General features: G+C 47.3%; 1 protein-coding gene and 1 long non-coding RNA gene across 2 annotated transcripts; one reads left to right on the top strand and one right to left on the bottom strand.

The window, feature by feature from the left end:
- Positions 1-6,835: 6,835 nt before the first annotated feature.
- On the top strand, positions 6,836-21,665 carry LOC141264579 (uncharacterized). The gene is made up of 3 exons (XR_012319997.1): positions 6,836-7,182; positions 21,144-21,263; positions 21,433-21,665. It is a non-coding gene; the product is annotated as an uncharacterized lncRNA (long non-coding RNA).
- LOC141264578 (histone H3) lies at positions 8,752-11,058 on the bottom strand. The gene has a single exon (XM_073676855.1). The coding sequence runs from the start codon at positions 11,033-11,035 to the stop codon at positions 10,625-10,627; it is 411 nt and encodes a 136-aa protein (XP_073532956.1). The 5' UTR covers positions 11,036-11,058; the 3' UTR covers positions 8,752-10,624.
- Positions 21,666-22,768: the final 1,103 nt, after the last annotated feature.

Raw genomic sequence — 22,768 nt, 5'->3', positions numbered from 1 at the left:
CCTCTGCTCCAGTCCACGATGCTGAGACGCTTCCCCTGTTTCCTATGGGAGTCACCCACAACCCTGGGGATATCCTCCTCAACTCCCCAGAATTTCAGGCCAGACTGCTCTCCCTCCGCCAACATACTGTTACTCAAGACGATACGGAGCCAGATGAGGGATGGGCTCAAGATACTCCAGCCCCCCCCTCCTTTACCCCATACGTCTCCTATGGCATCCTCCACCCCATATCCATTACCCGTACTCCGGCCCTTGCTCCAAGCAACTGCTGAAAGAGCACCACCCCTCAGCCCCTCAGAAGTCTGGGACCCCTGCCGCTCCCGTAATCTAGTAGACCCATCAGGACGCCCTGTCACTCTGTCAATAGGCTATGGTGACATCCTTACACATCGGGTGGGGGCCATAGTCAACCCTGCAAACACCTGTATGAGCCATGTTGGAGGATTGGCTCGCAAAATTTCCCTTGCTGTTGGTTCTACTCTGGCTGCAGAATGCCAGGCTCACTTAGCCAAAAACGGAGAGCTTTCAAAAGGCCATGGTTTCCACAAAAGCAGGACCCCTTAGTACGTATGAATCCGGCCTAGAATACATGAAACAGTTAAAAGCCTGGGCTCAGAATCGTTTGTCAGATCAAGCTGGGTCTGTACAAGATGTTCAACAAAACCCTGTTAAATCTGTGGAAAGATATGCTGCAAAACTCAGCATGCATTTTGAGGATCTCGGATACAGTTTTCACGTCAAGACGCAGGCCGCTCTGTTGGTTCAGGCCCTAGTAGATGGCCTACAAGACGCTCTCAGAGATGAAGTCCTGAGAGTACGGCCCGAGATTCGTTCTTCTTCTTTCAACGACGCGGTGGATATCGTTAAAGCTTTCCAAAAATCAATGCTAAAAATGGAAAAGGATACTAAGCCAAAGAAGAAAGCCGCTCCTGCCATGGTATATCAAGCTCAAGAAAGCTACCCACCCCCTGGCAACCAACATGGAATCAAGTGGGTAATGGTTAAAGGCACAGGTGATGATACTCCTCCCACATATAGAAAACAAGACAGAAGAGATGACAAGGGATCATCTAGAAACAGAAGACAATCTCGTGATTCTGAAGGATGAATGTTATGTTGGGAGTGTGGTAGCCTTGACCACATCCTCAGAGACTGTCACTTTACAGGTGGACCATCAACCACTGGAGTTCCTGGTGGACACTGGGGCGGCCACATCTGTCATTTCCTCTGCACAGCTCCCTCCTTCTGTATCCCTATCACCAGATACCCTCACCTGTGTTGGGGTGGAAGGCCAACATATTTCCTCTCCACTCACAGTCCCTGTGTCTGCAGGACCGTTCACCGGAGTGCTCACAAGATTCTTGGTCTCTGAAACTTGCCCTGTCAATCTGTTGGGAGCCGATCTCTTAGAGCGGATGAAGGCAACAATTACCTTCGGAAACCATGGTATGGAGCTTCTTTTGCGGGACCCTCATTCCGAACAAGGGACTGAAGACCGCTGTGTTCTTAAAGCCTTCCCTCTCATGATGATGACCATACAACCTCACTCTCTGTGGTCCAGTGGGCCAGAGGACGTCGGCCTCCTGCAGGTTCCCCCGGTCCGAGTACACCTCAAGCCTGGACACAAGTATCCACGGTTGCCACAATACCCCCTCAAGGCTGCACAAGAACAAAGCTTGGGTACCCAAATCGCTTCCCTCCTGGAATCAGGAGTCCTTGTCAGATGTGTATCTCCATGCAATACACCCCTCTTTCCTGTAAAAGAGAAAACCGTTCCGGGAGAGTCTCCAAGATACCGGTTGGTTCAGGATCTCAGAGCCGTCAATGCAGCTACCATTTTAGAAACTCCAGTGGTACCTAACCCAAACACCCTCTTGTCTCAGGTGCCTCCAACGGCCACCTTGTTTACGGTGTTAGATCTGGCCAACGCCTTCTTCAGTATACCCTTACATGAAGATTCGTGGTTTCTTTTTGCCTTCACCTTTCAAGGAGCACAGTTTACATGAACCAGGACTCCACAAGGAGCCCAGAACTCTCCTAACCAATTCACTCATTCTATGAAGTCTATTCTGGAGCTATGGGTTCAAGAGAACCCTCAGGTCACCCTTCTACAGTATGTGGATGATCTTTTACTCTGTAGCACTGAAGAAAATTTGCCAGAGATGTCAGCATCCCTTCTCTGGTTTCTTCACTCAGCTAACTGTAAAGTCTCGAAAGGCAAAATCCAATGGTGTCTGCCCAAGGTCATTTTCCTCGGACATTGTATATCACAAGGTACTAGACATCTGACTGAAGAAAGAAAACAAGCCATCATGGATATCACTTTCCCAACCACCTATTCCACTATGCAGACTTTCCAGGGCCTCATCACTTACTGCAGGCAATGGATCCCTGATGTCTCAAAGCTCATGCAACCTCTGTACGACTGTCTCAAGGATGAAGGCTCAGTTTGGCTTCATGCTGAAGATCCACGTGTTTCTCATCAACACAGACTATATTTTGACCGCCTTAAACAGGCTGTTGTTTTTGCCCCGGCCTTGGGCTTACCAGACTATACTCAGCCATTTCACCTTTTTGTCTCTGAATCGGAAGGTCATGCCTCTGGAGTTCTAGCACAACGTTATGATCATAAGTATCGGCCTTTGGGCTACTACTCAGCCCGCCTGGACCCTGTCGCCCGAACTGTCTCCACGTGCCTTAAGGCGGTCCACGCTGCTCACATCCTCTTTGACAAGTCAGCTGACCAGATGTCTGACTATCAATCCTGCCACTTTGCTTCCACCTTCTAGGGGGGAAGGTGAAGAGGGTGAAGATCCATTGGTGGAACCTCATGATTGTATAAAAATTTTGCAGGAAGAGACTTCTGCTCCAGAGAATATGGTGGCACATCCGCTCGCAGACCCTGCCTTGCACCTATGGACTGATGGATCCCGTTTCGCAGACCCTCAAGGGAGGTTCCACACGGGATATGCTGTCACAACAGACCTAACAGTCCTCAAGGCTGAAGCTCTACCACCATACATGTCTGCACAAGAAGCTGAACTTGTGGCTCTCACAGAGGCCTGCCACCTGGCAGCAGGAACAAAGGCGAATATGTATATACCGATTCCAGGTATGGACATGGAATTTGCAATGATTCTGGACTCTTGTGGAAGTCTAGAGGATTCATCACAGCTGCAGGTACACCAGTGAAACATGTCTCATGGATTAAGGCCCTAATGAAGGCCCTGGAACTACCCATTTAGGTTGCTGTTATGAAGGTCAAGGCTCATGGAAGACTAGAATCCAGAGAAGCCAGGGGCAATCACCTAGCTGACCAAGCAGCCAAGACTGCAGCAGTGGAGAATGTGTCATCAAAGTGGCAGGAAAAGGAAGAAGAGATGGGAGAGACTCTGCAAACCGTAGCTGTGGCGCTCACTAGAGCAAGAGTCAAGGAACAGCCGGCGGAAGACCATACAAGTCCAGCGGAGACACGAGTGGAATCCAGGAGGGTCAGGATGCCTAAAGAAAAATTGTGTGAGGAACAAAGGAAGACCCCCCATTGAAGAAGTCAAGCAATGGAAAGCGGCAGGAGCCGTGCTGGCAGGTCGCAAAGATTCAAAGGTCAACTCGACTCTTTACCAAGTGGATGGGAAGCCTTGCTTGCCTAGACGCATGTACTCAGCTGTGGCAGCATGGGCTCACGGGCCTACACACAGAGGAAAGAATCAAGCCTTGGCATGTATCAAGAAACTGTACTTTGCACCCGGAATCTCTTCCACTGTGACTGCATACTCAAAATTCTGCTCTGTCTGCGCTACCTGCAACCCAACGTGTACGGCACGGGTCCCTCTCCAACACCTGGCTAAACCAGACTACCCTTGGCAGAGAATACAAGTCGACCATATCCAAATGCCTAAAGCAGGAAAATAGGAGTACGTTTTGGTAGCCGTGGATATGTTCTCAGCCTGGCCCGAGGCCTACCCGGTTGTCAACATGACTGCTAAAGTCACAGCCAAGAAACTGATCACCGAAATTGCCTGCAGATTTGGAGTTCCCCAAGTCATAGAATCGGATCAAGAACCAGCTTTCACAGCAAATATCTACGAAGAACTCTGGAACATGTTGGGAACAGATTTGGGCCTCCACACTCCATACCATCCTGCCAGTTCAGGCAAAGTGGAAAGGATGAATTCCACACTCAAGACCCAGCTCTTGAAAATGACCTAAGATCATCCCCTCCCCTGGCCCGACCTACTCCCTATAGTATTGTATCATATCACACACACTTCTCAGGCCAAACATGGGCTGACTCCCTATAGAATTTTGTTTGGGACCCCACCCAAGATAGGAGAGATTAGGCCCCAAGAGTTGTCTGAAACACATGATAGAGTGGTAAAATTTGTGATTGCCTTGTCTAGAGAATTGACTAACACCCGCTCTCCAGTATCTGCTTCTCTCCCAGAATCTACAGGTGATGCAGTACATGATTTCACCCCAGGCGATCTAGTGTATGTGAAGAAGTTTGTCCGGAAAGACTGCCTCCAGCCGCGGTTCGAGGGACCGTACACTGTGCTTCTCACCACCCCGACGGCTCTGAAGCTTGAGGGCAAGAGCACCTGGATTCACGCCTCCCACTGCAAGAGAGACAGAACGAGTCTATAAAAGATGACTACCTTCTTCTATATCCTTTCCATATGCTTACTGTCTGTCCCAGGGTGGACAGCTACCACACAGGGGTAGATACCTCCTTTTTCTCAAGTTGGTTGGGAGGGCTCAAGGGATTCCTCCAACAAGTTTGTCTAGTAATGGGAGGCCTACTAGTATTGGGCCTGGTGGTCCTGTGCTGCATAGTCCCCTTATATAGAGAAATATACTCCTTCGAAAAAGTCTGACCAGCCCCCCATAACAAAGTTCAATTGAAAGATTTAGTTTAGGATCAGTTGGGAGAACTCCATGTGTCATTTAGGGTAGGGCTCAATTGTCTGGGGGCGTCCCATAAGGGGGCAGCTTCTAAGATGATTGGGTGAAGAAATCCACCTCCCCTCTCCCCACACATGGACAGTCTCAAAGGCCCCGAAGCAAAGGAAAGCTTAGTGTTTAGGGGGGAATGTCGGGGTAAAAGAGAATATATATATTTGTAACTTTTATACTTTTGTAACTTTTATACGCTTTTTTGCTAATGTACTAACCACCATTTTGTGTCATATAACAATAAGCTTTCCTTGCTACGTAGTGCTCAAATCGAAACTTAAACTAAGATATTTCTAGTGTTGCCAAGACTTATTTCAGAGAAACGAAACAAGATTATAAGCTGACGGCTGCAATATCTGCCCAGAGACTGAGATAAGGAGATGTGGACCAATCAGGAGTGGCCAGACACTGGACTTTCATGGCTTACCCCGCCCCGGACAACCTCTTTCCCCTCCCATTATGTAGTGTATTTAGATTTGTGCATGTAAAAAATAAAGGCAGAACATTGCTGAGGACGTTGACTGTAGTAGTCTTCTGAGCATGCTCTGAGCTTGAACCAGCTTGTTGTCTGACTCATTCTTTGAATGGTTGACCCATGCTCATAGTTTGAATTTGGAGTGACTGGAGGACGAGTGGAATGTCATCACGACCCCCACAGTTACATACATCGCTCCCCGATCTGCTGCGATAAATCCCAATGCTGGAATCCATGAAGGAGAGAAAGGATATGTGACTCAGAGAAGAAGATGAGGCCGGAATCCTCGCTCTGTGCTCCCAGCAGCGGTGGCCCCATACCCGTACAATGGCTTTAGTGGTGGGAGCAGAAAGGACGAGCTCCGCAGCAGCTTTATCTCGCAGGTGCTGCACAGATCGGAGGGTGTGGGGATTGTAGGTGGTCGGTGGACCAATGTCAGGCGGGAGCTGTGAGATCAGAACATCTGGTGGGATCGCTGACTGTAGAAGGAGCAGTGAGGAGAGAGGAGTGCGGGCGGCGGCTGATTCCAGACTCAGATCCTCTGCAGATCGGGTTTACATCGTTCAGATGTCTGAGATCCCGTGTGTGACAGACTGTAATATCGGTCTGCATATGGTCATAGTGAAGATGCTGTAGGATCGGACGAATAAGAAACCATCCACAGCATCGTCAGGCAATGGTTGGTTCTGTTGGACTTGTGTCTTCTAACAACCGTAAACAATAAATGTTGTCACCAAATTACAAGGATGGAAGCAGCGGAGCAACAAGACGTCGTTATAAGCGGAGAACTGTGCTGGACGGAATCTTATCTCCCAGGAATCCGCCTGCAGACAGTGAGGAGGCGCCGGCACCGATCACTTACAGGTTCCCCTATTGGTAGCCGGCTGCTCCCTGCTCCTCACTACTACCCTCATCATCTACTCGCTGGAGTCCTCCTTCTCTATGATCCACACGTGGACACAGATTATTCCGGAGGATCCCGGCATCAGTGTAATGTTCGGTCGGAGCTACAGCCGGCAGCGATCTCCTGTGCTCGGTGTGATGGAGGATAAAGCGGATCACATCCCGCTCCCTCCCCGCAGCCGGTATCACAGGAGCGGACACTGCGCCATTAACCCGGGGATCCGACTCCTGTGCGGGAGAAGATCGGCCGCCGATCAATAAACACGAGCAGATCTCCTGAGAGCCGCCCGACCGGAGACCGGGTGTTACACAGACTGAGACAAAGAGCAGAGAAACTGTCAGCCAATGTGCGGGAGATTCAAATTCAGAGATCAGCCAATCAGCACTAAGCAGAACCACAGGAGACACCGGATCCGACCATTAATGACAATGTGAGATTTACAACTGGAAATAGATCAGTCTGGGAGTTCATCATCGATCAGACGCCTCCACCGATCTGGGGAGCAAATGGTTAATGTAACTTCATCGGTAAATCAGCGAAAAATGAAGAGATCCGATCACAGAGAGAAACTGCTGGAAATGTCACTGAAAGAGTTACCAGCTCATCTCCGCACATTACAGCAGAACAATGGAGACAGCGGCACTAGGACCCAGCGCTCCGGGAGAGGACGGCAGAGCTAGAATCTGTCCCCACATACAGAGCTCCCCTGTATCCCGATATACCGCGCACGTTCTACTACTGAGGTTCCCGGTAATAGGAGCCGCTCAGTGCAGCCACATGTTGAAGATAAGAGTTACACAGAAGCGACCACGGATGATCTGTAGACTGGACATGGAGCTACAGGAGGCAGGTGAGGAGCAGCTCTTGTAGTGAAGGAACATGGAGCTACAGGAGGCAGGTGAGGAGCAGCTCTTGTAGTGACGGGACATGGAGCTACAGGAGGCAGGTGAGGAGCAGCTCTTGTAGTGACGGGACATGGAGCTACAGGAGGCAGGTGAGGAGCAGCTCTTGTAGTGACGGGACATGGAGCTACAGGAGGCAGGTGAGGAGCAGCTCTTGTAGTGACGGGACATGGAGCTACAGGAGGCAGGTGAGGAGCAGCTCTTGTAGTGACGGGACATGGAGCTACAGGAGGCAGGGGAGGAGCAGCTCTTGTAGTGACGGGACATGGAGCTACAGGAGGCAGGTGAGGAGCAGCTCTTGTAGTGAAGGGATATGGAGCTACAGGAGGCAGGTGAGGAGCAACTCCTGTAGTGACAGGACTGGGTGAGGGCTTATAATGCCAGCTGACATCAAGCCCATGTTAGTAATGGAGTGGCGTCTATAAAACACCCCCGTTACTAACCCCATAGTCAAAGTTAAAAAAAAAACACAAACACCCAGAATAAAGTCCTAATAAACACACAATTCTTTATTGTTCTAAATTAAACCATACTTATAATCATGTCCATTCCAGCTGAAGCCAACGATCTCCTGCAATAAAAATAAAATAATAAACCAACCTCATCCAAAGGCTGCCATCCAGCTTGCCATGCCGCAAACACTAAGAAGGACAGGCATGCTTGCGCTCCTCAGTGTCTCGCTGTGACGGCATCCAGATGAGCCGAGTTCATGTTCAATGATCTCAGCTCACCTCATGCATGTCACTGACAGCGTGGGAGAATTCTCCTGCGCTCAGCGCTTGAGCAGGAGAATTCTCCCACGCTGGGATGGCATTGAGATGACAGGCTGGATCGCAGCCAAGCGCTGCCATCCAGCATGCCATCCTTCATAGACACTGGAGAGCGCAGGCATAAAATTCATGAGATGATTACAAAATAATTGAGTGGGGCTTCGCCCTATTTTTTTGTCCAGCCAAGTACAGCATCCAGGAACGGGCTGCCCCCAACCACCAGCTGCCTATTTATACCTGGCCGGACACAACAATATAAGGAAGCCCTTTTTTTTTTTTATTATTCCATGAACTTTGACTATAGGGTTAGTAATGGGGGTGTCTTATAGACGCCTCTCCATTACTAACCTGGGCTTGATGTCAGCTGGCATTATAAGCTGACATCAACCCCAGCCCTATTACCCCACTGCCACCGCTACAGGGCAGTGGGAAGAGCGAGGCTAAGTGCCAGAATTGACGCATCCCTTGGATGCGCCATTTCTGGGGCGGCTGACGGCTGGTGTTTCTAGCCTGGGAGGGGGCCAATATTCATGGCACCCTTCCTGGGCTATTAATATCAGCCCCAAGCTGTCTGCCTAGCCTTTGCTAGCCATTAAAATAGGGGGGGACCCCACATCATTTTATTTGGGGGGTCCCCCATTTTAATAGCTGGTAAAGGCTAGGTATTCAGCTGGGGGCTGATATTAGTAGCCTGGGAAGCTCCGTGGGTATTACCCCCTTCCCAGGCTTCAAACATCTGCCCCAGCCGTCTGCTTAACCTCCGCTAGAGACTAAAATTACGGGGAACCCCACGCCAATTTTTTTGTAAAAAATCCTTTATTTTAACACTAAATGACAAGTACAGTAACCAACACTGTCACTGTACTTCTTATATATGTGACTGACATGTTTCTATCTATCTAATCTATGTGTGATGCTCTATTCTTTCTGTTATAAGTTGTCGGGTACCGGTGTATGCCGCTGCTGAATTGCCGGCTTTTCATGTTTCACTGTGAGCACTGTTCCCATCGATTTGGGCAATCACTGTAATGCCACAACCACCATGGCTGCGGCATTACAGTGAGTGGCAGACAATCCCTGCATGATTGGTGCTCTAAATAGCGTCAGACATGCAGGACGGGGATCCGAGCTCCCGCCCGAGCATCGCGCAAATACTCGGCGAGCTCCGAGCATGCTGGCTCATCACTACAGTATATCAATATAGTGCTGTATATCCAGCATCCATCATATATTAATGTGTACCCCTATATAGTGCTGTATACGGTGACAGAGCTGTTTGCGCTTGTTTAGTGCTTTATATCCTTCCTTCCATTACGTCCATCAATACAATGCTGTATACACCCATGTAGTGCAGTATACTCTACAGATGGTCCTGTAAACCCACATATACTCCCCATACAATTCTATAAACCCCATACAATGCTCTACACTTAATATAATGCTGAAAAGCCTTTATAGTACAGTATATGCCCCCAGTGCTGTATAACCTCCATGTAGTACATCTACTCTCCCTCCATACAGCGCTGAGTCATTCCGTTGTACAATTTCTGTCGCTGTCTCCAGCTGCCAAAGTAAAATATTAGAAAACGAAAACATAAAATCTTCAGGAAAGTGGCAGCGGCCGATCATCATCATCATCACTGATCACATCCCCGCAGTCACTCCTCGTCCATGCTACACGTGGTGCCCGGACGGGCGGCCATTACCGGTCACTACAGAGCGGGGAGCAGCAAGTAACGGGGCCCCGGGCGGATCCATCCCCGGAGCAGATGAGACAACTCAAAGATAATTACATCGGTCATGTGATCTGTAGCGACCATCGCAGAGCACGAGAAGGATCTATTGCCTGTGTGGCCTCAAGATGAAGAGTTTGGAATGCATTAAGTCGCCATCAAGAAAACAGCAAAGTGAGAGTCGGACGCGAAACTAAATCTTTATCATAAGAGCCGGGTATAATGATCGGCAGCAGCCGTCACCGGTCTGGGGAGAAAATATTATTTATCCAGTGCAGAAAGGTCGATCAGAAAGGACGAGAGCACAACTGAAAGCAGCGGAGCAGTGAAAGAGTTAACAGCCCATCCGTCCACAACCGGCAGACCATGGGCTCAGGCGGCACTAGGACCCAGCGCGGGTGAGGGACGTGGTGACCGATCCGTAATGACGTCAGTAATCTCTGCTCTCAGCAGTGACCGGTAATGATCCTCCGGAGCGCGAGCAGCGACTGAGCGGGAAATTCACATCCACCAACTGATCAGTGAATGAGAAGGAAACATCGGAGTAAAGCTCCGCCCACAGGAACCGACCAATCCCCGACCACAAGTTTCCGCCTTCTCTCCCCCAGCCCCGGCAGTGCACAGGACGCATCGCGCTGCTCTGGTCACACAGGTGCGGCTTCTATTACTGATCACGTGATGGATGTGACGTTATTCCTCTGCTTATTGCACTTTCACAATATAGTTCACTCATTACTAGATCCCCTATAATTATACAGATAGTAAGTGCGCGGAGGATACGGACAGAGGAGCAGAATGGCGGCTAATCATGAGAGTTCTCAGCTCGTCTTGGAGGATTTGGTGGCTCTGAAAAGAGCCTTTGTGTTGTCCTCGGGGCCCGGGCAGATCTAAGCTCTCTCCCCGCGGATCCTGCGGGCCAGCTGGATGTCTTTGGGCATGATGGTGACCCTCTTGGCGTGGATGGCGCACAGGTTGGTGTCCTCGAACAGCCCCACCAGATAAGCCTCGCTGGCCTCCTGCAGCGCCATCACCGCCGAGCTCTGGAAGCGCAGATCGGTCTTGAAGTCCTGGGCGATCTCCCTCACCAGGCGCTGGAAGGGAAGCTTACGGATCAGCAGCTCGGTGGACTTCTGGTAGCGGCGGATCTCCCGGAGAGCGACTGTTCCTGGCCGGTAGCGATGCGGCTTCTTCACTCCGCCAGTGGCAGGAGCGCTCTTCCTGGCGGCTTTAGTCGCCAGCTGCTTGCGGGGAGCTTTCCCTCCGGTGGATTTACGGGCGGTCTGCTTGGTTCTGGCCATAGCGCTGTATAGACGGGTACAGAAGTGATGAGCGAAGCGGCGGGAGAAGGGTATTTATACTCGTGTGCGCGTCCTCATTGGTCTCTGGGAAACACGCCCCCTGCGCGCCATTGGTTCTTATATAAAAAGAGTCTACTTAACACCTGATGTGTTTAACCAATCATAATGAAGAGTAAGCTCCGCCTTCCCCAGTGCGGCTCTCAGCAGTTCGCTCTCCTTTCCCGCTGCTGTAAGAAATCAGGTCCCATCATCTCTTACACGCGGCTCCTGGAGCAGCGGCCGCCGATGTAACTGCACTGCCATGTCCCCGTGTACACGGCGCTGTACAGTGCAGCTCCCGCATTATCACCAGGTCACACCCATCCCCCCCCCATCCTGACACTACAACCGGCATCCAGAGGCGGATAATCAGCAGCTCAAGTTACATAATTAAAGAACATCTAAAGAAGTCTGGGCACAGATCATACAGCTCTGCGGAGACAAGGTGGTGGCACTGATCATACAGCTCTGCGGAGACAAGGTGGTGACACTGATCATACAGCTCTGCGGAGACAAGGTGGTGGCACTGATCATACAGCTCTGCGGAGACAAGGTGGTGGCACTGATCATACAGCTCTGCGGAGACAAGGTGGTGGCACTGATCATACAGCTCTGCGGAGACAAGGTGGTGGCACTGATCATACAGCTCTGCGGAGACAAGGTGGTGGCACTGATCATACAGCTCTGCGGAGACAAGGTGGTGGCACTGATCATACAGCTCTGCAGGGACAAGGTGGTGACACTGATCATACAGCTCTGCGGGGAGAAGGTGGTGGCACTGATCATACAGCTCTGCAGGGAGAAGGCGGTGACAATGATCATACAGCTCTGCAGGGAGAAGGTGATGTCACTGATCATACAGCTCTGCAGGAACAAGGTGGTGGCACTGATCATACAGCTCTGCAGGGACAAGGTTAAGATATTTTAAGAAGTGTTCATTGAGGGGGTTTTTTTTTTTTTGGTTTGATATGAATGCAATTTTACCTGATCAGATGGGTCGAGGTGATCGGGTGGGTCGTCTCAGGCGGTCCTCAGGTTCATCACCTTGACCCATCTGATCAGGTAAAATTGCATTCATATCAAACCAAAAAAAAGAAAAAAAAAAACCCTCAATGAACACTTCTTAAAATATCTTAACCACGCACTCCTTCTCCCTACAGGTCCTCCAACTCTGAGCCACACAGAGGACGTATTTGAACCCAGCAATATTGTATCCTCAGGACAACTGCTCCACTATACACACCACAGTGTGTGTTTCTTAGATTTAAAACCCCCTATTTTTATCAATGTTTAAGCCACTGCTCCACCCTTTTTTTATATTTATATTTATATTTTATGTCTTGATATCCTAATAAAGACTCACTTTTAACTTCTAACTTTTAAACCTCGTCTCTGAGTCTGTATCCCTCTACCCAAGCGCGAATTACTACTTGTTAATCTGATATTTGCACTCATTGACACATAGTGGTTTGTGTCTCCCAAATTCGCTGCTGCAAATTGACTAGCCTGCCAGCGCCTCCTTACTCGTACCATTGTATATATAGGGACATCGAGCTTTCCCTGATCACACAGCACAATGGCAGCGCACACAAGCCTCCTCGTGGTGATCGCCCTCTGCGTGGCCGCAGGTAAGACCCTGCACCTGCCCCACACCCGTACTATTGATAGATGCTATATAATCTACATACTATAATGATTGGCACCTCTGAGATTGTATCACACATTAGATCAGGCTTAGATATGGCAAATCAACAGACAACTCTTGAAGAAGCCGCAGTGTGGGCGAACCATCTCTGCTTGTTCTATCTAGATACATATATTCTTTATTACAGTTTCCCAGTGAACAATGTACTAGCACTATACATTGGCCAAACATAATACTATTACACCATGACAATGCATTACCTCCACATAATGTTGAAATAAAGCCACCATAGAGCTACTAATTAATACCTCTATACCATGACCTCATATTACCAGCGCTTTGTGTGGTATTTCTCAGTGACTAAGTGGTAGTATTATGTGATCATGGTGTGGAAATATTATTTAATATCAATATGAAGGTATTTCTGTGACTATGTGATGGTAATTTGTGGTCACAGTGTGGCGGTATTATTTAGTAACAGTATGGTGGCAATACTCATTATCTAAGATTTCGCATTTCCGCCACATGAAAACAAAATAATATATATTGATACCAAATAATATCTCCGCACAATTAATAGAAATAGTATGTGCAAACCATAACCAAGCATTATCGCTAGTGTGTGAATAATGCTACCTTACTGTTACTAAATAATACCTGTAAATCAAGACCGCACATTACCGTCACATAGTGCGGAGGTATTATTAAGCGCCAATATGGCGGTATTTCTCAGTCACTATGTGGCAGTATTATGTTGACATGGTGTGGAGGTATTTTTTAATAACAGTATGGTGGTATTACTCAGTCACTGAGACCTTGTATTTCCACCACATATTTGAATTGCATTGTTACCGCTGTCGTCACTGAATTTTTGGGTCTTCTATCCTTTGGATTACGAGCTCTGAGAGAATGAAGACACAGGACAGGATGTTTGTGTCTAAACATACTCTAAAAACTTTATTACAAAACACAGGGCTAATATACACCCTAAAGGCAGGAAACGGATTTTCCATATATGGTTTGATTATACAGTTTAGCTGAACAAGCGAAAAAAGCTAGTTTCTGTATGCTTTAAAATATTTAATTAGACTTATCTAGTTAGCAAGGTCATTTCATCTTTCTGCAAGAACACATTATTGCTACAAGAAGAAACATCTGGCCAGGGAGAATCACTTTATCTTCTCCCAAGGACACGCTATTGATACAAGAAGGAACATTCATAGCTGTTGTTTTCACCAAAGATAACTGTCAGACTTATATAGCATAGATGAGGCCCTTAAACTTGAGTGACTCCATCTTCTGCTATAACATTCCATCCTTTTGTTCCTTCATTTATCAATACGAATTTTTATGTTTTCTTTTAGTACAACGCTGAATACACATTAGAAAAAGCTTAAAAACCAAATAAACTCCAAGACACATTAGCAAAACCTGTAAAATAGCTTGTACTATACCAGCCAACCACCCACCGATACCTTTAAACCAATTTGCGGGATTTAGAAAGGAAAATCTGTGTGGAATTATTGGCCAAAGTATCTGAACAGTTCACTCAAAAGTTTCTCTCTTCCCATGAGACCGGGACAGCGAGAAAGGGTATGCTAGTGGACGTCACAAGGGCATGTGTACATATCCAACAATTAGCAATGGTCTGGTTTTGCTCCTTTAGTCCATCGATTAGAGCAAGATGGTGTCTAATGAATCTATTGTCGTCTCCATCTGTGGCGCTCAACCTAGTCCATGCACCTGTGGTCGCAAGGATGCAGGTAAGTATAAACAATGTCATCATTCTTTGTCCGCTGGTTCTCCTAGCATCTTTTTGCAATGGGACGCGTGGATCCAGGTCTCTTTTCCCTCTAGCTTAACGGCTGTACTTGTGGTCAGCAGAACTTGAAAGGGTCCGTCAAACCGTGGATCTAGGCTTTTCCTCACGTGTCTTTTTATAACCACCCAGTCTCCAGGTTGCAGCGTATGGCTGCTAGAGTCTTGATCTGGATCTGGAAGAGAACTGAAGACATTATCATGTACTTGCTTAATCTTTTTGTGTAAAGCCCTCACATAGGAACTTAGCACATGGTTGTTCATTTCTAATGCTTGCGGATAGAAACACCCTAGGCTGGGTACGTTGCCAAACAATATCTCATATGGAGAGAGTCCAGTCTATTAGGCGTGTATCTTACTGAAAACAGAGCAAGTGGTAAACAGTCCGGCCATGGTTTTACTGTCTCAGCCATGGCTTTCTGAATTTTTAATTTCAATGTCCCATTCAGTCTTTCCACTTTACCACTACTTTGTGGGTGATATGGGGTATGGAATGCTTGTTGAATTCCTAGAGCTGACATGACTTCATTCATTATTTCACCTGTGAAGTGTGTACCTCTGTCACTCTCAATTACCTCTGGTACCCCATACCCGCAGACCACCTCCGCAAGCAGTTTCTTTGCGGTTGCCGCAGCCGTGGCTTTGGCAATCGGGAAAGCCTCTGGCCATCCTGAGAACAAATCAATACAGACCAACACATATTCCCATGATCCTGACTTTGGCAGCTGAATATAATCAATTTGCAGTCTCTGGAATGGATAGAGGGGCCGGGGGGTGTGTTTGGGTGGTGTTTTAACTACTCTACCCTGATTATGTGTAGCACATATCATGCACCCTTGTACCAGGTTTTCAATACAGGTGGAGAATCCTGGTGCCACCCAATGTTTCTGCATCACACCCGTTTTAGATTGGTGTGTCGGCCCATGTAGTATCTGGGCAGCTGCTGGGTACAGTGCCCTTGGAAGGCATCGTTGTGTCCCTTTCCCCCATACCCCATTTGCTTCATTCAGGCATGCACCTTCCTTTAACCACTTATCAACCTCCTCCTTTTGAGCCTGAGCCTGCATTTGGGATAAGATGTCCTCCGACACAAAGGGGTTTTTAGGGGCACTTAACTGACGTACTGTTGACCCTTGTTGCGGCTTACAGGCTGCTGTTTTTGCCGCTGCATCTGCCATCACGTTTCCTCTGCTTACCTGGTCGGTGCGTCTGGTATGTGCTCTTACCTTTAGGACAGCTACTTGTTTGGGTAGTTGTAGCGCATCAATTAACTGCTGGACCGCATCAGCATTCTTAATGGGGTGTCCTGCTGCCGTCAGGAAACCTCTTGACTTCCATATTGGACCAAAATCATGCGATATACCGAATGCGTACCTAGAATCTGTGTAAATGTTAACAATACTACCTTCCGCTAGTTTACAGGCCTCGGTTAGGGCCCTAAGTTCAGCTTCTTGAGCCGACTGGTGTGGGAGCATTGGTTCTGCCTTGATTACTGCATTGAGGGAGACAACTGCATATCCAGTATGGAAGGTACCTGAATCGTCCTGATGACGGGATCCATCTACAAAAAATTCAAAATCTGCATTTTGTAATTCATGTTCAAATACAGTAGGTAAACCTGCCGTTTCTTGTGCCATCATTTGTACACAGTCATGAGGAACTTCCTCTCTTGGATCTTCCTTAAAAAGCACAGTACGTGACTCCTCCTTTAGATCCGAGAGAGGTAACAAAGTTGCTGGATTCAGGGTAGTACACCTCTGTAAAGAAACATTGGGAGGCATTAACAGTGCACATTGTAACCTAAGATGACGTGCTGCTGAGAGGTGAGCGGGTTGCACTTGATTCAATATAGTGTAGACATCATGAGGTGTTAGAACGGTGAGCGGGTGGTCAAGAACAATGTCTGCGGATTTATGGAGTAATAGTCCAACAGCATGCAGAGCACGTACGCAGGATGGTGCACCTCTGGCTACCGCATCCAATCTGCCACTAAAGTAGGCAACAGGTCTCTGATTATCACCGTGTGTTTGAGTTAAAACTCCTGCTGCATGTCCAGCTTGTTCATGAAGGTGCAGAGTAAATGGGAGCTCATAATTAGGTGTACCCAAAGCTGGAGCGGCCAAAATACGGTTCTTGAGAGAATAAAAACAGTCTATTGCCTCTGATGTTAGTACAAAAGGTGTTGGGGTAAGACAGTCAGAGGGGCTGCATCAAAATAGAGACGGCATGAATCCACTGTCTGCAATAGGAAACAAGTCCAAGAAAAGTTCTGAGGGCTGCAACATTAATGGGGACGGTGAATGCCTGTACTGCTTGTTTGCGTGCATTTGTTAAATGACGAGCTCCTGGTGTAATGCAATGTCCCAAAAAGGTGACTGAAGATTTACAAAACTGAAGCTTATCTTTCGATGCCTTGCAGCCAGCGTGATAGAGAAACAACATAAGCGATATAGTTGCACTATTACATTGTTTCCTGGAGGGGGCACAAATGAGCAGGTCATTGACATATTGCAAAACAACGATATGTGGTTCAGACCATCCCTCCAGTATTTCCTGCAGACTTGCAGTGTACATTGTGGGTGAATTCTGGGCACCCTGTGGCAACACTGTCCATGTATATTGACTGCCCTGGAATGTGAAAGCAAACAGGTACTGGCAGTCAGGATGTAATGGTACACTGAAAAATGCATTTGCCAAATCAACCACTGAAAAGCAAAGAGAGTTAGAAGGTATCTGTGACAGGAGAGTATGCGGGTTGGGCACAACTGGTGTTAGAAGTTCTGTGGCTTTGTTAACCAACCGGAGGTCATGGACCATTCTATATGCGGCTGGTTGTCCTGGCACACTCTTTTTCTTTACTGGGAACAGGGGAGTGTTGCAAGGGGACTGGGTTTTGACTAGGACTCCTCTGTGTAGTAATTTTTGGACTTGCTGGGCTATGGCATTCTCCTGAGCCGAGCTAAGGGGATACTGCCTCTGTTGAGGCAAGATGGCTCCTGGTTTTAATTTCACCATTACTGGTTGAACTCTTAACCTACCAACATCTGTTTTGTCTGAGGCCCAAAAATCATGTGGTACAGCCTGCTCCAATGTCGGGGGAAACTCATTTGTCTCTTCTATGCTGGCAATATCTAGTGACATAATTTTGCAAAGGGTTTTAAACCTGGGGTCATGGTGACAGTGCCATCGGGATGATACTCAATATGTGCTTGTAATTGGGACAACACATCATTTCCCAAAAGGTTACATTGGCCTTGGGGCGATACCATGAGCTGGCTATGTACAGTAGCTCCTTGAATTTGCAGGGGAATTCTTTTAGTGACAGGAAGCAGGACAGACGGGGAATTGAAGGGGGTGGCAATGACATGATGTGAAAAATCAGTGTCAGTGTATGGCCAATCACCTTGCGTAATTACTGAATTGTCGGCCCCCGTATCTACTTGGAAATCAATTTCATGTCCCCCTGGTAGGTTCACCTGCACTATACAACTGGGAGTTGGGGGTAAGGAGATGAGGGGGTTCATGTGCAAGCTACCCTCATCCTATGGGGGCGTTGTTTGGTCGGCTGGAGGACCCATACTCTGAGCATTTGGATACGGGTTGGTCCTACAGTTCTTTCTAAAATGTCCTGGCTTTTTACATCCGTAACACAGTTTCTGTCCTCCTCCTTCAGTCCATCCTCTGCCTCTGTTGTTTCTGGGGGTCGTCTCTACTATATGTATTCTGGCAGCTCTTTTTGCCTGCGCTATGTCATGTTGTGCCCCCTGAGCTATTCTAGCTAAAATCTTCTGCCTTCACTGATCTCCAGTCCGGTATACTTGCTTTTACCTTCTCTGCAATCTCTTTCTTTAGTCCATTCATGAAAGCACTTGCTAATACCCTCTCACTAGTCTTATTCCCGGGGTTGAACCCCATTTCTGACCAGGTTTTCTTTACTGCATAGAAATAATCCTTAGGATCTTCCTCCTTTCCCTGCACTCTATCTTCTAGTGTAATTTGCTTTTCTGCTTGCCTGTCTTGACATGCTTTTACCAACGCTGCTGCGAATAGGACTCCAGCTGCTGCATCATTAGATTCTGCATCTACAGGTCCGGTCCTATTGGCATACTGTTTTTTTGTCTCATCTATCAACCTATCATAGCGGGCTTCATCTGCCAATTTTCCCTTAATTACCCCCTGCAGATCTATTCTAGTGGCATGATACGTATCCTGTATGGTGGTGATCATTCTAGCAAAACCCATAGGGGACTGGGACGGATCTGGCAGCTGGGAGATCAGAGCCAACTGCTCTGAAGGACTCCTTGGTCTATACATTAACATTGTACGAGCTTCCTGACCTGGAACCACTGCATCCCCCCCTGCTGCTGCTGCTGCTGGTGGTGCTCCTGGCACAACTACCGTCCTCATTGGGAATAGACTAGCTGGGTGGGGTCTCGGTCCTCCACATGCCACACAGATGTCTACTGTCAAGGGGTTCTGCTGTCCACATCTAGGGCAAACCCAACATTTAGGTTCCTGGGAATTCTGGTACTGGGGTGGGGGTGACGTCAGGAGCGGACAGGGAGGAAAATCTGTCATTCCAGTTTGTCAGTCTGTAACGTCCGTCTCCTAATTCTTCAATCTTTCCTTCAAAATAAGCGCATGCATTCATCCATACATCCACTGTCTCCAACAGACCCTTATCTTTCAACCATCCATGATAGGAGTTAAAGAAGGATTTCCATTTCTCTCCATTCATCTCTCCATTCTCATTCATTCCCGCTTTACACAATATTTTGTCAATTCCAATCAGTGCCTGTTTCCCTTCTCTGTGTACCACTAAGTCTTTGGCTATAATGCCTTCCTTGGCATTTTGGTTCCCCATTTTTTCCAGTTCTCCTCACCTAGAAGAGACTCCTCAGTCACTTAGACAATAGTCACTTAGACAATGGGCCACAAAGGTTTCTGAACCATTCCACTACTAGCCTCTCTAGGACTTATACGCCAGCCAGAAAAACAGACCAAAAACATCAATCCCGGGACACATCCACAACACAATCATTGGATCCATACTTTCATTCTTAAATTCTCCAAAGGATAGAAGGCAGGACTGTCAATTTATCTGAGGGATTCTACTGGTTCAAAGGGACCTGAGCCAGACAACAATCTGTTGAATTACCTGGGGAGCCGACCGCTCGGGGGTGAGGGAGTCTCTTCTATGCAGTGATATAATTAGGTAGAATATAACAGTTATTCTTACCTCAGCGCTGTATATATCACCAACAGAGAGCTTCACTCGTCCCACGTCTTGGAACGGTCGAGCACCCTTGGGTAGATTAACTCAAGGTCCCTGTTCGAGGCGCCAGCTGTCGTCACTGAATTTTTGGGTCTTCTATCCTTTGGATTACGAGCTCGGAGAGAATGAAGACACAGGACAGGATGTTTGTGTCTAAACATACTCTAAAAACTTTATTACAAAACACAGGGCTAATATACACCCTAAAGGCAGGAAACGGATTTGCCATATATGGTTCGATTATACAGTTTAGCTGAACAAGCGAAAAAAGCTAGTTTCTGTATGCTTTAAAATATTTAATTAGACTTATCTAGTTAGCAAGGTCATTTCATCTTTCTGCAAAAACACATTATTGCTACAAGAAGAAACATCTGGCCAGGGAGAATCACTTTATCTTCTCCCAAGGACACGCTATTGATACAAGAAGGAACAGTCATAGCTGTTTTCACCTAAAATAACTGTCAGACTTATATAGCATAGATGAGGCCCTTAAACTTGAGCGACTCCATCTTCTGCTATAACACCACCATACACTGACCATACAGTGGTAGATATGAGGGCTGCACCTGCGCTCTGCAAACCATATGTGTAAATACAGTAACGATACTTCCAGTGGAGTGACTTACACACTTCTTCTCCATCCGCCCAGGACCTCATTGACGACTTAGCCACAGCTCATTTCTGCGGAGACATCTTTGCTTTCTCACAAATCCTGTCCCTTCCTGAGACACTATCCTCCCTGCAGCTTCCTCCATTATTGTATCTGTTGCTGGCCCAGGAGCCCCATGCTTATAGCCATCCCCCCAGTAATAGTGTCCCTAACACAGTAATAGTGCCCCTAACACAGTAATAGTGCCCCTAACACAGTAATAGTGTCCTTAACACAGTAATAGTGCCCCTAACACAGTAATAGTGCCCCTAACACAGTAATAGTGCCCCTAACACAGTAATAGTGTCTTTAACAGAGTAATAGTGCTCCAACACAGTAATAGTGTCTTTAACAGAGTAATAGTGCTCTAACACAGTAATAGTGTCATTAACAGAGTAATAGTGCTCTAACACAGTAATAGTGTCCTTAGCAGAGTAATAGTACCCTTAACACAGTAATAGTGTCCTTAACAGAGTAATAGTGCTCTAACACAGTAATAGTACCCCAACACAGTAACAGTACCCTTAACACAGTAATAGTGTCCTTAACAGAGTAATAGTGCCCTAACACAGTAATAGTGTCCTTAGTAGAGTAATAGTACCCCTAACACAGTAATAGTGTCCTTAGCAGAGTAATAGTGCTCCTATCACCCTATACTATATAACCTCTCTTTTGCTCGCAGTTTACTCGTTGAATTGTTACACCTGCTCATTACAAACTTCCAACGACAATTGTAAGACTTCGACAACCTGCGGCAGCGGTGCAGCGTATTGTCAGACCATAGTGGGATCAGCCTCCTCCGGTGAGTTCACCATTTTGTTGTATGATTATGGGGGTTGCAGTCCTGGTTCACCTATATCCGGGGGACTACTACCCCTAGGCACTGTACATATATAAAGATTATATACCCGGTAATGACTGACAGTTCGTAGCCACATCCCTTTGTCACATTTCGGTTTTCTTCACTCTAGGTGGGATCTCGGCCACCGTCATCAGTAAGACATGTGAAACAACCTGCACTGCAGGGTCCTACAGCGTCTCCGGCGCCACCGCCACCACCTCCTGCACAAATCTGTAACGTCAGCGGCGGCGCCAGCATCAAGTCCAGCTATGTCGCCATCATCCTGGCGCTGGGATCCCTCCTGACAATCCTGAAGAGCTCAGTCCTGTAACCGCAGACGAGACACCAGCAGAATACAGAAATAAAGATTTTCATGATCTCCGCTTGCTGTCCGTGAATTGATTTATTTTTTCTTTCACATCTGGAAGCTGTAATACAAAGAGGTCAGGACCCGCAGAGCATCGCAGCTATGGTAGAAAGGGATCAGGACACACAGAGCATTGCAGCTATGATGGAAATGTGTCAAGTCTAGTGATGGGCGAGCACTAAAATGCTCGGGTACTCGTTGCTCGGGTCGAGCACATTGGAATACTCGGGTGCTCGACCCGATCAACGAGCCCAATGTAAGTCTATGGGAAACTCGAGCATTTTTCAGGCGGCTCCCCCCGGCGGCCTAAAAATTGCCCAAATCGATAGGAAAAGTGCTCAAATAACATGGGAACAGCATGGGGAAGACCCCTGGAAGCATCTCTGACACCCAGGTCACTGCTGTCAACAACGTGGTCAGAGTATTACACCACTTTACGGACTCACAATAAAACATACAAAAACAAAAACAAAATGGATTTTCCTGTGAAATATGTTAAGGAACTTCCTTTCCAGGGTAATGACTTGTATATAAGGCAAAATAAATAACCAAAAACAAAAATGCTCCTCCACACCTTGGGCTATGTTCACACGTAGCGTTTTTGAGGCGTTTTTGCACTTTTGCATTGCTTTCAACCAAGACAAATGCATTCACTGGGAAATGTCATTTTAACATTTTACAACCTTATCTGGCCATGTGCTGTGTGAGATATCATCAGACACAACAATAAGAACCTGGCACTCCAAGAGATGGTGAAAAGATTTAAGGAATTTATTTACATGATTCAATATTCAATTTTTGACGTTTCGGCCTCATACGGCCTTCATCAGAACTGTAAATTAATCAGCAAAATATCATGTGAATATATAACACATTCTCAGAATACACAACATAACAGTTAATATATAAGAATCTAAGTTTGTATAATGAGTATGTGTAACCCAGGGGATGGGGAGGACTCGGCGCCCGGGCCTCGTTGTTAGCTTTGGAGGAATGTCGCGGCGGTCGGCTCCCGGGCCCGTACCCTGGGCCTCTCTTTTAAAAGGGGTGGATAATTATGTGAAAGTTCGTGACGCCACCTGTGATATCTGGTGAGGAT

The sequence above is a fragment of the Phyllobates terribilis genome, unplaced genomic scaffold (genome assembly GCF_046119375.1).
Source record: "Phyllobates terribilis strain yellow unplaced genomic scaffold, ASM4611937v1 Scaffold_4__5_contigs__length_816908805, whole genome shotgun sequence".
Taxonomy (NCBI): domain Eukaryota; kingdom Metazoa; phylum Chordata; class Amphibia; order Anura; family Dendrobatidae; genus Phyllobates; species Phyllobates terribilis.
This window is presented reverse-complemented; position numbering and strand designations above follow the sequence as displayed.

What these genes read in the sequence shown, in the direction of transcription:
- LOC141264578 (XM_073676855.1), bottom strand. Translation starts at nt 11,035, where the DNA reads ATGGCCAGAACCAAGCAGACCGCCCGTAAATCCACCGGAGGGAAAGCT.